The sequence below is a fragment of the Marmota flaviventris genome, chromosome 18 (genome assembly GCF_047511675.1).
Source record: "Marmota flaviventris isolate mMarFla1 chromosome 18, mMarFla1.hap1, whole genome shotgun sequence".
NCBI classification, from domain to species: Eukaryota; Metazoa; Chordata; class Mammalia; order Rodentia; family Sciuridae; genus Marmota; species Marmota flaviventris.
The window spans coordinates 36923492-36936850 of NC_092515.1; the positions used below are offsets into that span (position 1 = coordinate 36923492).

General features: G+C 47.3%; 1 protein-coding gene and 1 long non-coding RNA gene across 4 annotated transcripts in view; one reads left to right on the forward strand and one right to left on the reverse strand.

The window, feature by feature from the left end:
- The window catches only part of Nup93 (nucleoporin 93), a 98356-nt gene extending 88025 nt beyond the window's left edge, over positions 1–10331 (forward strand). The window contains exons 12-22 of the mRNA XM_071604807.1: positions 162–255; positions 994–1185; positions 1767–1893; positions 2010–2082; positions 2371–2415; positions 3706–3822; positions 4536–4654; positions 5464–5581; positions 6021–6104; positions 7404–7532; positions 10064–10331. Coding sequence (XP_071460908.1) covers positions 162–255; positions 994–1185; positions 1767–1893; positions 2010–2082; positions 2371–2415; positions 3706–3822; positions 4536–4654; positions 5464–5581; positions 6021–6104; positions 7404–7532; positions 10064–10174 — 1209 coding nt within the window. The 3' untranslated portion in view covers positions 10175–10331. The remainder of the gene's footprint in view (positions 1–161; positions 256–993; positions 1186–1766; positions 1894–2009; positions 2083–2370; positions 2416–3705; positions 3823–4535; positions 4655–5463; positions 5582–6020; positions 6105–7403; positions 7533–10063) is intronic.
- LOC139702744 (uncharacterized) overlaps positions 3816–13359 on the reverse strand; it is a 49445-nt gene continuing 39901 nt past the window's right edge. The window contains exon 4 of one of the 3 annotated variants that reach the window (XR_011705340.1): positions 3816–4296. This is a non-coding gene — a long non-coding RNA (uncharacterized lncRNA). Of the gene's footprint in view, positions 4297–7525; positions 7691–12049; positions 12101–13359 lie in introns of those variants that run through there. The other 2 variants (XR_011705342.1, XR_011705341.1) reach the window with 2 other exon arrangements.

A 13359-nucleotide genomic window follows, 5' to 3' on the forward strand; every position in this document is an offset into this window, starting at 1 on the left:
CTTTCTTGTCTCCTGGCTCCATTGTTTAAATTTTCTAACTCCCTGCTAATAACTGCAGTCTCTGCCACAGACTCCAGCTCACAGTGTTGGGTGTGGCTCCTGAGCAGCCGCACGCGTGGCCCGAGATGTAGTTGTACTAACGTGTTTCTTTTGGGGTTTAGTTGAACCAAGTGTGTTTTGATGACGATGGCACCAGCTCCCCACAAGACAGGCTCACTCTCTCACAGTTCCAGAAACAGCTGTTGGAAGACTATGGTAAGATCTCGGGCACAACCACCTTCTCTCCTCTTACCCACCTAAGGCAGCTACCTTAGGTGGGTAAGAGGAGAGAATCATTGATCTCTGTCTTGAAATTGATCCATTCAAATTGAAGTAGAGGCCATGTGGCCCTATGGAATGAATGTTTCTGCTTATTGGTCATCAGCAGTAAATGATTTCCTCTAATTCCTCAAACTGCTGTGGGGAACATTTGCTCAGGGAGAGGACTTAGCTGCTGCCTCCCCCTGGCTCTTGTCAGTGAACATGAAGAAGAGTACAGTGTCTTTGTCTTCCCTTTTTCTCCTCATTGTTTAAAAATCTGGGGAGGAAAGGATGGAAGACACCCCTGGTGGCCAGTAGTTGTTGGATCCTGACTTATGACTGTGAGTGAACTGAAGCTTCTTTGAAGTCTCCTTTGTCTCTGTAGGAAGTGGCTCCTCCAGGTACAGGGCAAGCAATGCCTGCTGCACTCGGGTCTTTGACTCTGCTTCTCTCTAGCCTCGTGCAGTTTTACAGCACAGCCCTACTTGCCAGTCCAGTTGTGAGTCTAGAGAAGGTGGAGGATCAGGTCCATTTCACATGGCAGTTCACTGTGTCCAGAGTCCCCTCCATTAATTCAGGCTCGTGCTGGTACTTTCTTCCCACCCAGGAAGGCCAATAGGCGCCCAAGGCTTCTGCTGGGGTTTGGGCTGCCATCGGCAGCTTTTCTCAGTGGGCTTTATTCCCCTCCCCCAGGTGAGTCCCACTTCACGGTGAACCAGCAGCCCTTCCTCTACTTCCAAGTGCTGTTCCTGACAGCGCAGTTCGAAGCCGCCATTGCTTTTCTCTTCCGCATGGAGCGACTGCGCTGTCATGCTGTCCATGTGGCCCTGGTGCTGTTCGAGCTGAAGCTGCTTTTAAAATCCTCAGGACAGAGTGCTCAGCTCCGTGAGTATGCATGACTGAGGACAGTGACGCCCCCCATCCGTAATAGTGGCCAAGGAATCGCCACTGAGTCTTTGGGCAGATGTAATCAATCATTTCAGAACAAAGAGATGATTAGGATTGAGTCCTTGCTTTCTTCCCCGACTCGTATTCCCCGGAGTGTTAAACACAGGAAGTGCTGGGCAAAGGGCTGGCTTTGCGGCCAGATTGCCTGAAGAATGGTACAGGCAAGGTAGCCCCTGGAGTCCTGCGTCTGGTTCCATTAGGCTCTGGCTGTGATGACCTTAGAAACCCCAGTCAGCCAGTCTTCTGTGCATGCTGTGTGGGTGGTCTGCGGTATTATCTTTTCATTCAAAGACCAGCACGTGAAGACTGTTTTCTTACCACCAAGGCTGTTTTTCTGTCCTCTATCCAAGGAGAGAAATCGCAGTCAGGGTGGTGGAGGGGACTGTCCAGAGCTTAATTGGGAAATGTGGGTTGGGCTGCAGGAATCAATGATGCTGAGCCTAGTGGTGTGGGTCAGAGGAGTTGTGTCCCCAATGTCTCCCATTTGGTGCTCCCTCTTCTGTCCCCCCACGGTACAGTCAGCCATGAGCCTGGTGACCCTCCTTGCATGCGGCGGCTGAACTTTGTGCGGCTACTCATGCTTTATACCAGGAAGTTTGAGTCCACGGACCCAAGGGAGGCCCTCCAGTACTTCTACTTCCTCAGGTACATTTGCTTTTTAACCCCGTACTTCACCTAGGGTTGGTTTCTGCCATTCTGAGAATGCCTGCTGGAGACCTTGTGTCCACACCAGACACTGAGGTGCTCCTGTGCCTCCACAGGGAGGAGAAAGATAGTCAAGGAGAAAACATGTTTTTGCGCTGTGTGAGTGAGCTGGTAATCGAAAGTCGAGAGGTACGTCGGCCTCCTCCCCACCTCCCACCCAGCTCTCAGTTCCCAAGTTCTCTCCTTAAGGCAATGCTGCACGTCTCCCTCCGCATTTTGTGTGGATGTGGCGTGGGGAGGAGGGGGGCTGTGTTCTTTGATTTCAAACAATGAAAATATTGATTCTGGTGTCACTGTTGCCTAGTTTGTGTAGGATTCCCCGTCACCCCCATTTTTTCCCCTCTTTGCCTCCAAAGAATTGTGTATTACGTTTGTATCCTTGTCCGGTAAATTGAGTAAACTTTTTTTCCTCCACAGTTTGATATGATACTTGGGAAACTAGAGAATGACGGAAGTAGAAAGGTGGGTCACATGTGTCCCTGGAGAAACGTTGGCCTTCGTTGGGGATTCACGAATGTCCCAAGAATACAGGCAGATTTCAGGATTCAAAGTACTACTGATGCAGATCTGAAGTTGCTTAGTATAAAAAACAGAATGAAAATTATAGATCCAATGATGGCTTGATTTTACGCATTTATGTCTTTCCTTAATGTGTAAATTTATGATGAGGTAGCTTTTCTAGTGGCGCCTTAGCAGTTTCCTTGAGACTCACCATTGGGTGTCCTAGCAGAAGGACAGAAGCCCTGTTGTCAGAGGTCAGCCCTGACCCTAACTCCCTGTGGCCTCAGGAGTGTCCCTTGCCCCTCAGGGACTCACTTTCTTCATTCGGAAAAACAGATGTGTTGGCCTGAAAATCTTGAGATGGGCTCACACCATCCAGCTCAGAAGAAAGGCCCATGATGCTGATGGTGGTGGCATGTCGTCATCCCCCGCTGCTTGTTGGGCAGGAACGGCTGCCAGCCCTATGCTGATGCCTTGCATATGGTTTCTTATTTAATTGACACAATAATCCAGCAAGGTGGGAACCATTATTATCTGTTTTCCAAGTGAAGAAATGGAGAGCAAGATCACCAGCTGCAGTTTGAACCCGGTCCTTTTGGCCTCAGAGCTCATGTTCTTTACTGGTTTCCTGTGCTGCCTCCAAAGTGAGGAGGCAGGTCACCCCGACTTGGTTCAGCACTAGTGGAGATCAGAATACACAGTCCATCGTCCCTATGCCTGGCTCCCGAGGCCTCTCCCATGTTCTCTTGACCATTTGGGTGCTGTTGAGTGGTGATGGTGATTTTGGTTTCTTAAATGTCCTGACGCCTCTTGCCATGTATTTTCAGCACTGAGTTCCTTTTGCCATCTGTCTTAGAAAGCAAACCCCAAATCTTTCAAATATTTTCCCAAGCCTCTTGAGTTTTCTCTGTGGTTCCTGAGCATCAGCAAATTTAAAATCATTGATAATTTCACTTACTCCCTGGGTTATTTTGGAAATCAAAAGCACGGATGTCTTATTGCTGACTCCTCTGTGTCTTCATTGAGTCTGCTCCTTCGTGTTTCGTTTCCTTCATCTCTTGCCATAATTTTAATAGGACCTTATATCTTCAAGAAAGCCAGGGTCTAGCTGAAGAAAAATATGCATTGCTCAGGGCAAGCATTTTCAGTTAAAGTATTTTTTCTTGAATCCTCTTTGCTTCTGTGTGTTTAAAATAATAGCTGTGTGTACCCATCTCTCTCTTCCTCCCCCTCCATAATTTGTCTTGTCAGCCTGGAGTCATAGATAAGTTTACTAGTGACACAAAGCCTATTATCAACAAAGTTGCTTCCGTCGCAGAAAATAAAGGACTGTTTGAAGAAGCAGCAAAGCTTTATGACCTTGCCAAGGTAAAATGTGCCCTCTCCCCTCTTCTGCACTTGATAGACGTGCTGGCCTTTTGGCATTTAATGCACCAGCGTTTCAGCATCTCTGTGGTAGTGCTCCCCAGCTGAAGCATTTTCTCCACCACTGAGGCAGTATTAACTGTATAATTTCACCAGTCAAGGTGAAATTCCCAGTTTACACTGTTACTTCTGCTCCTAAGATGTTTCTGGCCAAAAAGAGCTGCATACTGAGTGGTGTCCTGTAGGCACTGCGCGGTCATCTCACTTGTTAGCAGCAGAAGCAGCCATCACGTTTGTCGGTGAAGCTGCTGGTAAACATGCCATCATGCTCACCTTCTGGCAGCCCCAGACATGCTGGTGCACAGTGTGTGCCCGAGAACGATGGCACAGCAAGGGCCTTTTGAGAGAGCTGGAAGATCCCCTATGGAACACGTGACTGTTGAGAATTGAGATGACCTAAGAAGCATCACATTCTTCCTGTTATCAGAGAAGACAAAGAAGAGGGTTATGATTCATGTTTTATTAATTTAAAAAATGTTTAGATTGAGGTGTGACTCTGATGTAGAAAGCATACATCTATTACGTATACAGCTGTGTGTCTTGCAGCTGCTGCCCTCCTTAAGACAGACCCGTCACCCCAGGAAGTTCCCTTTTTGTCTTGGTTATTTCATTTTTCTTTGTTATTGATTATTTCCTAATTTTAAAATCTTGACCAGAATGCAGACAAGGTTCTGGAGCTGATGAACAAACTGCTGAGTCCTGTTGTTCCTCAGATCAGTGCCCCCCAGTCCAATAAGGAGCGGCTGAAGAACATGGCGCTCTCCATCGCTGAGCGGTAAGGCCAGAGCTGGCTCTGAGGGGCCAAGGCCCCTGTCAAGCCATCTGGGCCTGCCCCCGTGCGTGTTGGCTGTAGTAGGCAGCCATAGCAAACAGCTTTCAGGGTGCTCTGCCCACTCCCCTGCCACCAGTGCTTCCCATATCCTAACACCTGGTGTTAGGATAACACCTGGCTTTTTTGCCCAGGGGAGGGTGTGTCTCGCACACTGGGTTGAGTTCCAGGCCCTGTGCTCATTGTGTGCTGTTACTTACACTTTCACTAGCCGTTTCAAAGGCTTTAGGAACCACGCTAAGATGGAGAGAGGCAGATTCTTGTGGCCAGTGTTATAGAATCCCCTTCAGTTGACTGAGTTATTCAGACTTCAGCTGGTTAACTCCCAGCTGAGACAAAAGATGTTATTTTTTTGTGCCTTTTACAGAGAATAATGGATTTGGGATGCTTTCCTGGGGTAACACAAAAGAACAGTCTTTGGCAGATGAGATACTTCCACTTACCAAATAACCCCTAGCCTGGGCTGCTGGGCTTTTTGCCCATCAGTACCTCCCTCCCTCACTAGAGATTCATAGATGCCAAGATGGTGGTTGAGGCTGTTTTGCATCATGTGAAATATTTGTAGGTAGATTCAAACCAAACCCCTCCTATCCGCGCCTGCACCCCCCCCCCCCACACACACACACACACACACTCAGCACTGTTTCCCGCTCCTCAGTCCCCCTCATCCACAAAGTTTGAGAGATTCCAGAGCATTTGAAATGCTGTCCCACCATTATGTAGTACACAGAAATCAAACCCCTTTTGTCTTTCAGGTACAGGACTCAGGGAATAAGTGCAAATAAATTTGTGGACTCCACATTCTACCTTTTGTTGGACTTGATCACCTTTTTTGATGAGTATCACAACGGTCACATTGACAGAGCCTTTGATGTAAGTTTCAGGAGGGGTGTTTGAAGTACAGGTTAATGTATGCCCTTGAAAATTCAAAGTGCCTCCTGGACTTCATTTAAAACAAAGAAAATGTCACCAGTGTGCCTGTGCAATGAAAAGGGACAAGTGTGATCCTGGGAGTTCAAGGGGATTTCTGCATTCCTTGTTTGTTGTTGTTTTCTTCTTTTTTCTCTCCTCCTTTAATCTGAAAAGAGGTTTCTCAAAGTAAACCTCTGAATTTTAAAATCGTGTCAGAAAGTGAGGGTAAGAATTGAGTTAGTCAGCAAGTTAGAATCAAAGCCTTTGTGTGTACGAAGGAGAGTCGCTTTTTCTGTGAAAAAGCCCTTTGAACACGGTGTATGCTGACGGTTAAATTTAGGAAGATGAAGTGACTGCGATGCTTTGTCATGTGAGGCTGATGGTTGTTCGTTTTAAACAGATAATTGATCGCTTGAAGCTGGTGCCCCTGAATCAGGAAAGTGTGGAAGAGAGAGTAGCTGCCTTCAGAAATTTCAGCGATGAAGTAAGTCCTTTTCTTTCTGAGTTATGGGATCCTGTTTTCCTCACTTCCACTGGAAGCTTTTTTAACATGTAGCTAATAACTATGAGCTCTAGGTACAGTAACCACCCAGACTGTGTTTCCAGATATCCCAGTTTTCCTGTGAGTATATGGAACATGTTCTTGGGAGAAACAGGTTTCTGGTTGATCCTCTGAGGACTGGTTTCATTTTTTTATGGTCCACTTTTACTAGAGGGTGCTCTAATGCTTAACTCCGATCTTGAATAGTTTCCATTGGATGCATGAAACATGTCATGATTCGCTGCCGTTCTTCCCTTCTCAGAAAGATTTTGCCCAGAAAAGCAAGTGCATGACCAGTGGAGTAGGTTATCACCCTAGGAGCCCCAGAGCCCAGAGCAGGATTTCAAGCACATTGCCACTGTGTGGCCTGGGGTGCTTGCTGGGCTACACACTGGAATCGCTAGGAGAGCTTTAGTAAACGTTCCTGTGCAGGCCCTACCGCCTGAGGTTCCGCTTTCCCTGGTAGGGGCTATGGTCTGGGTCCCCGTCCCCCCCCCCACACACACACACACACACCGCATCATTCCTGTGTGCAGCCCAGGTAAGGCTTTTCTCTCAAGCACAGAGAGTTAGACTCCAGAACCACCTGGTTCTGGGATTCTCACTGGTGAGGTTTTACAATGGTTTCTCCTAAAGCAAATTGCCTCTTAAATTAAAAAAAAAAAAAAAAAAAGTTTCTATTTTAGAGAAGGAAGGCCAGCATAGGAGGGCAAGTCTACTATGGCACAGAATTAGAAGGTCTTATCCCTTGCCAGTGGCCCCTTCCACCTGCTGTGAGCCTCGTTTCTTTGTTATTTCTTGCCATTTCCTAGACACATTGTTCACTGCAATATGGGCTAAAATATGCACCAGGGCCTGCCTCATAGGTGTCCCCGAGGGCTCTGGTTGGGCCATGCGTGTGCAGAGGAGGCAGCTGAGTCTGAGGCTGGGTGGCCAGCACTGGGGAGGACTGGTGTGTGCATCCTGACCTGCAGATGTGCAAATCCAGCTGCTTTTGGTAATCACTGGGCCGCCCTGCCAAGAGATCACCGTGAGGGGAGCAGGAGGAGTGGCCACCTGACCTTCCGAGCAGCATTGCTCGGGGATCGCGGTCACACTTGACGCTCCAGCCCCATCGGCAGCTTCTTGGTGATTCCGGCTCTTTGCCAGCAGCTGTGGGATGTGGTGTGACAGGCAGTCAGCCGCCCTCTCTCCACTCGCTGCTGGCTCTTTTCCTTACTCCCTGTGTTTCTCTCTGCATAGATCAGGCACAACCTCTCAGAAGTTCTTCTTGCCACCATGAACATCTTGTTCACACAGTTTAAGAGGCTTAAGGGGACCAGTCCATCCTCGGCATCCAGGCCCCAGCGAGTCATCGAGGACCGTGACTCTGTAAGATCCCAGCGTTCGTGAGAAACATTGCTGAGAGCCACCTTTCTGGTTTGGAAAGTCATTACACTCTTAGGACACCATCTGACCCTAATCCATGTTTTTCCCTTACAACGTGGCATCTGGGTAGACCACAGGTCAGGAGGATTGCTCTTCTCAAGCTTAAAAAAAAAAAAAAAAAAAAAAGTGCTAGATCTATAAATATCACCTTTGAAGAAAATCAAACAGATGCTAATTTATAGTTGATTCTACAGGACTTTCTGCTCATTTTAAGTTATAAGGTCATTTTGTAAGTCTCAGCTCGTTGGTAAACATTTTCATCAAAACCATACTTTATTTTTTTTTTATCAACACATTAATTTAATGTAAATTGCTTCTCTTCTGAGTCTCACAATGGCCCAAGAGAGATGACTAGGACAGCATTATTACCCCAGCTTAGATCAGGAAACAGGCCTGGAGTGGAGAAGCAACTTGCTTGCCCTGTGGGCCCCGCAGTGGTAGGTAGGAGCAAGGACCATGTCTGGAAACTGGGTCTGTCTGACACCTAAACTTGTACCCCTTCTGTCACCTGTGGGGCTTTCAGTGAGCCCAGGTAGGTAGAACACTGAGATAGGTAGGTAGATAGGGAGATAGAACAGGTTGATAAAACACAGCATCTATTCTCCAATTGATTTGACAAAAAAAACAGAGGTAATTGATGCAGTTAAGCCATGAAGTCAATTGGGGTTTTTTAAAATTCTCTTTCCTATAACTTTTCCACTTAACATTTGATGAGACTCTCAGGACAGTGTTGAACAGCCAAACCTGATTTGGGCAGTAAGAAACTCTGCCAAGCCTGCCTTCTGTCTCCAGTGATGTCTACGGCCCCCATAGGCACTGTCCTTAACAGAGCTTCTTTTGGGGATGCTGGTAGAAATTTAGCAATATGGGTGACTATGCTCAGAGAAGATCCACTGAGTGGTCAGCTGGTCCGCCAGAGTACAGAGACATCACAGGTCTGCCCCTCGCCCTCAGGCAGATGAGAGCCTGTTCCTGGGTGTACCGTGGTGGGCTCACCGTGTGCGCCCCTTGGCAGGCTTCTGTGTTTATGGTGAAGGAACCCAGTGCAGGGGTGTCTGTGGATACGAGTGTTAAGATGGTGGGCGCTTCCTGGTGCTCTGAGCCGCTCACAGGTCAGGGAGGACCCGCCTACAGACAGGAGCTGGTGGCCTGGCAGCCATGTCTCTCTTCTGAAGGGAGCTGTCACAGCAGCACCTTCAGTGTGGGGTTCAGGCTCTGTTTTTAGGCACTTGGTTTTCGTATACAGTGAGCAGAACCATTCTGTTCTCCTCCTGCCCACCGTTCTTCTTTTTCCTTCTGAAAGGGTGGGGTGAGTAAGACTGGAGAGAAACTTACATATCAAAGCTGCTAGACCAAGTGGTTTCCTGGTTTAAAGTGAAATGCTGTCTAGGAGGGGGGCGGTCCTTTTCATGAACACCCCCCCATAGAACTTGTTTAAGGCAACCAAATCAGGCACAAAAGCCCAAACACTTTAAAGATTGACTTTTAAAGGAAATTCATTGAGTATTCTCATCACATTAATAAGAATACACAATTGCCAATTTTTTTCACATAATAGGTAAAAAGTGTTTGCTTTTCAGTTTTCTGAAATGAAAATCTAGGAAGTAAATCTAGGAAGTGTCAAGTGTCTCTCATTTTTCTTAAAAGTGCTATTGATCCAGAAGGTGTTTGTAGATTGCCCCCGTTTAGTCCAGATGCTGTGTCATTTCTTATTGACAAGCATCCAGCACACTGCAGCACGGGGCACCCCAGGCCACCCCAGGCCTTCCGTCTTGGTTTGGCAGCAGTCATCTGAAGCTGTTCTCCTGGGTTTCTTTTGTTTTTTTCACTTGGGAAGCAGAGTGAAATTTGACTTTTTTTTCTGTTTTGGAACATCTGAGTTTAAATTTGTAGGGGCCTCTTTTTCCCTCCTAGAATAGTCCAAGGGTTCATTAATATTATTACCTGGGAATGGAGGGCAAGCACATGTCAGGAGGGAGAAAGGGACGGAACAGAAGGAAGGAAAAGGGGAGAGGAGGGGACTTGGGGCTGCCCACAGTCACAGCCCTCACCTCTGGTGTTGCAGGTGCCTCATGGGAGCCTCAGAAGCTCAATCCTCGTAGAGGCAGATGGCCAGAACCCATCCAGGAGACAGAGAGGCTCAGAAAACGTGAGCAGGCAGTTCTGAAGCTCAGGGCTGTGTCAGAAATAGTCAATGAGGTGGGGCAAGGTGGCTCTCCTGACAGACCCATCAGTCTTGTGCTTAACAGAAGGCCTGTGACGCCCCATGGAACCAGGGCCCCAGTGGACAAACTTAGCTAACCCTGCACCACACCGAAGGAGTCTGACAGTAGCAGGTGGAACTGTCCTCTGCCCACTAGGCTCTGTCCTTGGTACCACAGGATAGAGAATGGAAGAACATGGAGGTGGTTCTCACTGCCATATCTTGATCTGAAAGTTGACCAGTTTCTTACTCTTGCTCCCCTTTTTCTCAGCAACTCCGAAGTCAAGCCCGAGCCCTGATTACCTTTGCTGGAATGATACCCTACCGGACATCTGGGGACACCAATGCAAGGCTGGTGCAGATGGAGGTCCTCATGAATTAAGGGCATGCCTTGGGGCTCCTGGGATTGGACACTGCTGGTACATTAGGCGTGTGGGTCCAGTGGGCTGGGGTTTCTGGTTATGTTTCTGTTGTGTTGTTTTGTTTTGTTTTTTGTATCATGTATTTTTGTCAACACCAATAAATTTCTTTGATTTGTATTTTTTTTCAACATTCTTTTTATTTTCATTGGGTTGTTTTTTTTTCCTTTGAAATTTTGTTTAAATTTTTATTTGTCTAATGGAGGAAAATGCTGTCACTAGTTCTTGGGCCAGAGAATGAGAGGCTATTTAGGTATCTATAAATTGATCTTAAATGATTAAAAAAATTTACCCAAAATGAGCAAGGAAACAAAGCCTTCAGGAGTTGCTTTTATTTAGCTGTAATAATCCATATAGTGGAGTTGCAGTGCATCTTCACATTTCTGTTTGAATGTGAAAGACAACCTTGGGCTTAGAGGATCTAGGATTTGTGTGTGACATACCAAGTGCTATTTGTCCTCCCTCTTCTTGGGTGTGTCTTAGAGTCCTGGTGGTCCAAGACCATCCCTCAAACCTGCTCTGATTCTGGGATCAGTTACTTTGTTATTCTGTTGAAATCCCACTAGAGATAAAAGCTCAGGCCTGGAAAAACCATAAGAAAACGTTCACAGGTACTGTCTGTGACCTGGAGGAAGGGGCCAGCCTTTTCGCTTCCCCCCTGCAGCCCTTTCCCCGAGAGGCAACTGATTGGCCTCTCCATGCCCCTCTGATAAGGGACTTTTAAGCCCCCTTTCCCCCTCTGTGGTCAGTTCCTCTTCTTGGAAGACTGACCCCCCTTCCCTCCTTAGGAAGCTGACTGGTCAGGCAAGCTCATGGTGACATTCTTAATGTGGGTATTTGGTCCCTGAGCAGTGGTTATCACCTGTCATTCACTTTTTTTCCCACTACCAAATATCAGAGCCCTGGACTAACCTGGATAGGAAGTGAGGACCACTGTCTGCTAGTGAAGGGACCCTAGTGCTCTGCTCGGGGGTACAGTCCTGGGGTGGACCCTTTCCCAGGAAGACACTGAGATCCCAGAGGGTATCTCCAGAGGTGCTTTTGTCACAGGATGTGGTCACCCTCACCATCCTCCAGTTGTTAATATAATTGTTGCCTAGCCTTTTGGGAAGGCCAGCCTGTAGATAATAGGGCCATCTGCTGCTCAGCTGTTGGCTTCCATGTTCCTTTAAGGGAGTAGCCCGAGGGCCAGTAGGGCTACGTTTTGCCCTCCTCCTTTAGTCCCATCTTCTCACTTTGGGTACCACTTTAAATTGAGCTTTATCAGAAAGTCTGGGAAGATGAGCCCTGGAAGGAACCTGATTTAGTAAGTTTTGCTGTGCTTATATGTACTGACTTAAACAAATCAAATTATTATTTTCACAGTGCTTTAAAGAGTGTGTGAGTTTTTCATGGAGTGTAACTCAGTATTTTACTTTTTAATATTGGGTCTTCCTTACAGATGGAAGCCTAGTGATGCTATAGATGCAAGAAGGCTCTCATAGTTTCAGTGTGTACGTGCTCTATGACTGATCTCTTACCTGTCCATCACCCCACGGGAGTGATTGCGGATTTGGAGTGATTGCGGATTTGTCTTGCTCCACGTGGTGCAGTTCTGCTGACTCCAAACAGGAGAACTGCACACCAATCCCGCAGAGAGGAGATGAGTACCTGTGGCCCATAGAGGCCACCTAAAACCAGAAGGGGGGATAAAAGCAGCTGGGCCTGAGCTGCCCCTCTGGGAGTTGAGGGGAGGGAAGTGGGCGCCAGCTGGAAGCTGAGGCCTTGCTCAGAGGAGACATTTGTAGGAGTAAGAAAACTGGATTCGTACCAGCAAGACCAGGCCTCCCAAAGGCAGCCTCAGCGCTGTCCTGCAGGTTGATTCTGCAGCCACACGGATCTGTGCAGAGCTGAGGAGAAGCAGGTTGAGTTTGCAAGGCCACAGCATCGGCAGGTCTCCTCGTGTAGCTGGGGCCCAAAAGTTCTTTCAGTCTTCAAAAGACATCCTTCCCCCATTCTAAGAACTAAATCCCTTTCCTGTGTGTTGGTCATGATGTCACTGTCACCCAGAGAACTAACAGAAAATGGCATAGGGAGTCTTTTGCCTTCTAGGGAAGAGATTCTAATCTTTCTAACAAGATCAAGGGCACTTGGAGTCTGACAGGGGTAGGGCCTATCTCAGAGTGGCACATCATTAACTTACGGAGACACACAAAGGGAAGGGGGGAGTACTGATGAGATCCAAATCCTTTTCAGATCTGAGATTTGATTTCTCCGGTTCTGAATGTTCCTTTGATTTTTTTTTTTTTTTTTTTAAAGAAGCTTGCCACCCAACTTCAGAGGGAAAGTGGAACTGGTAAGCTTGATTAGTGCCAATTCTTTGGCTTTACCACTTGTGAGCTGGAAGGCTCATCGAGGATGGGAAGTGCCTGCTTACCCTGGGTTCAGAATGCAGACCCAGCTCCTGCCTCCAAGAACTTAAATCTTCTTGATAGTTAATCACAATTTGGCAGCCTATTCTTGTGATGCATCAAGTTAAGTCCTAGGTTTAGTTACCTTAAGCCACAAATAGCAAGCCTTCCACAGTGCCCAGCATTTGCTGATTAGAAACAGAACAAAATAGAGGACTATTCTATCTGTGGATTTGCACCTCACCTGCTCTTCTTGAGTGAATGCTCCTGGCCTGAACCCTTAAGTTTAACAGTATGTATAGATGCTCCCACACCCTACTGCCCTAGATGGGAGCTTCACCACCCTGTGTCTGTGTTTGGCATCAGAAGGGAAGGATTGTCTAACTCGTCAGGTGTCTCACAGCACATGCTACATTTCCATCCTGCCACTCAGCATGTGCCTGGAGCGTGCCGAGTGCTGGGTTAGAGAATAAAACCCAGACATGTTGCCCCAGACCTGCCAAAGGGTTGCTGGCCCCTGCTCCGACTGTGGACTCTGCTGAGCCTCAGTCAGCCACCAAGGTGGATTGGGGACTGTATAGCACCTTGGGCAGAAGAGTTACCTGTAAAATTCCTGGTGGGAATGGCCATTTTTACATTAGTAAAATAGAGCTTTTGCATCTGCATTTCAGAAATATCAGGAAGAAGTCATCAACTTATAAAACAGGAAAACGAGACAGTTTTCAGGGTCCATTCTTAATTCTTTCAGTCTGAATTCA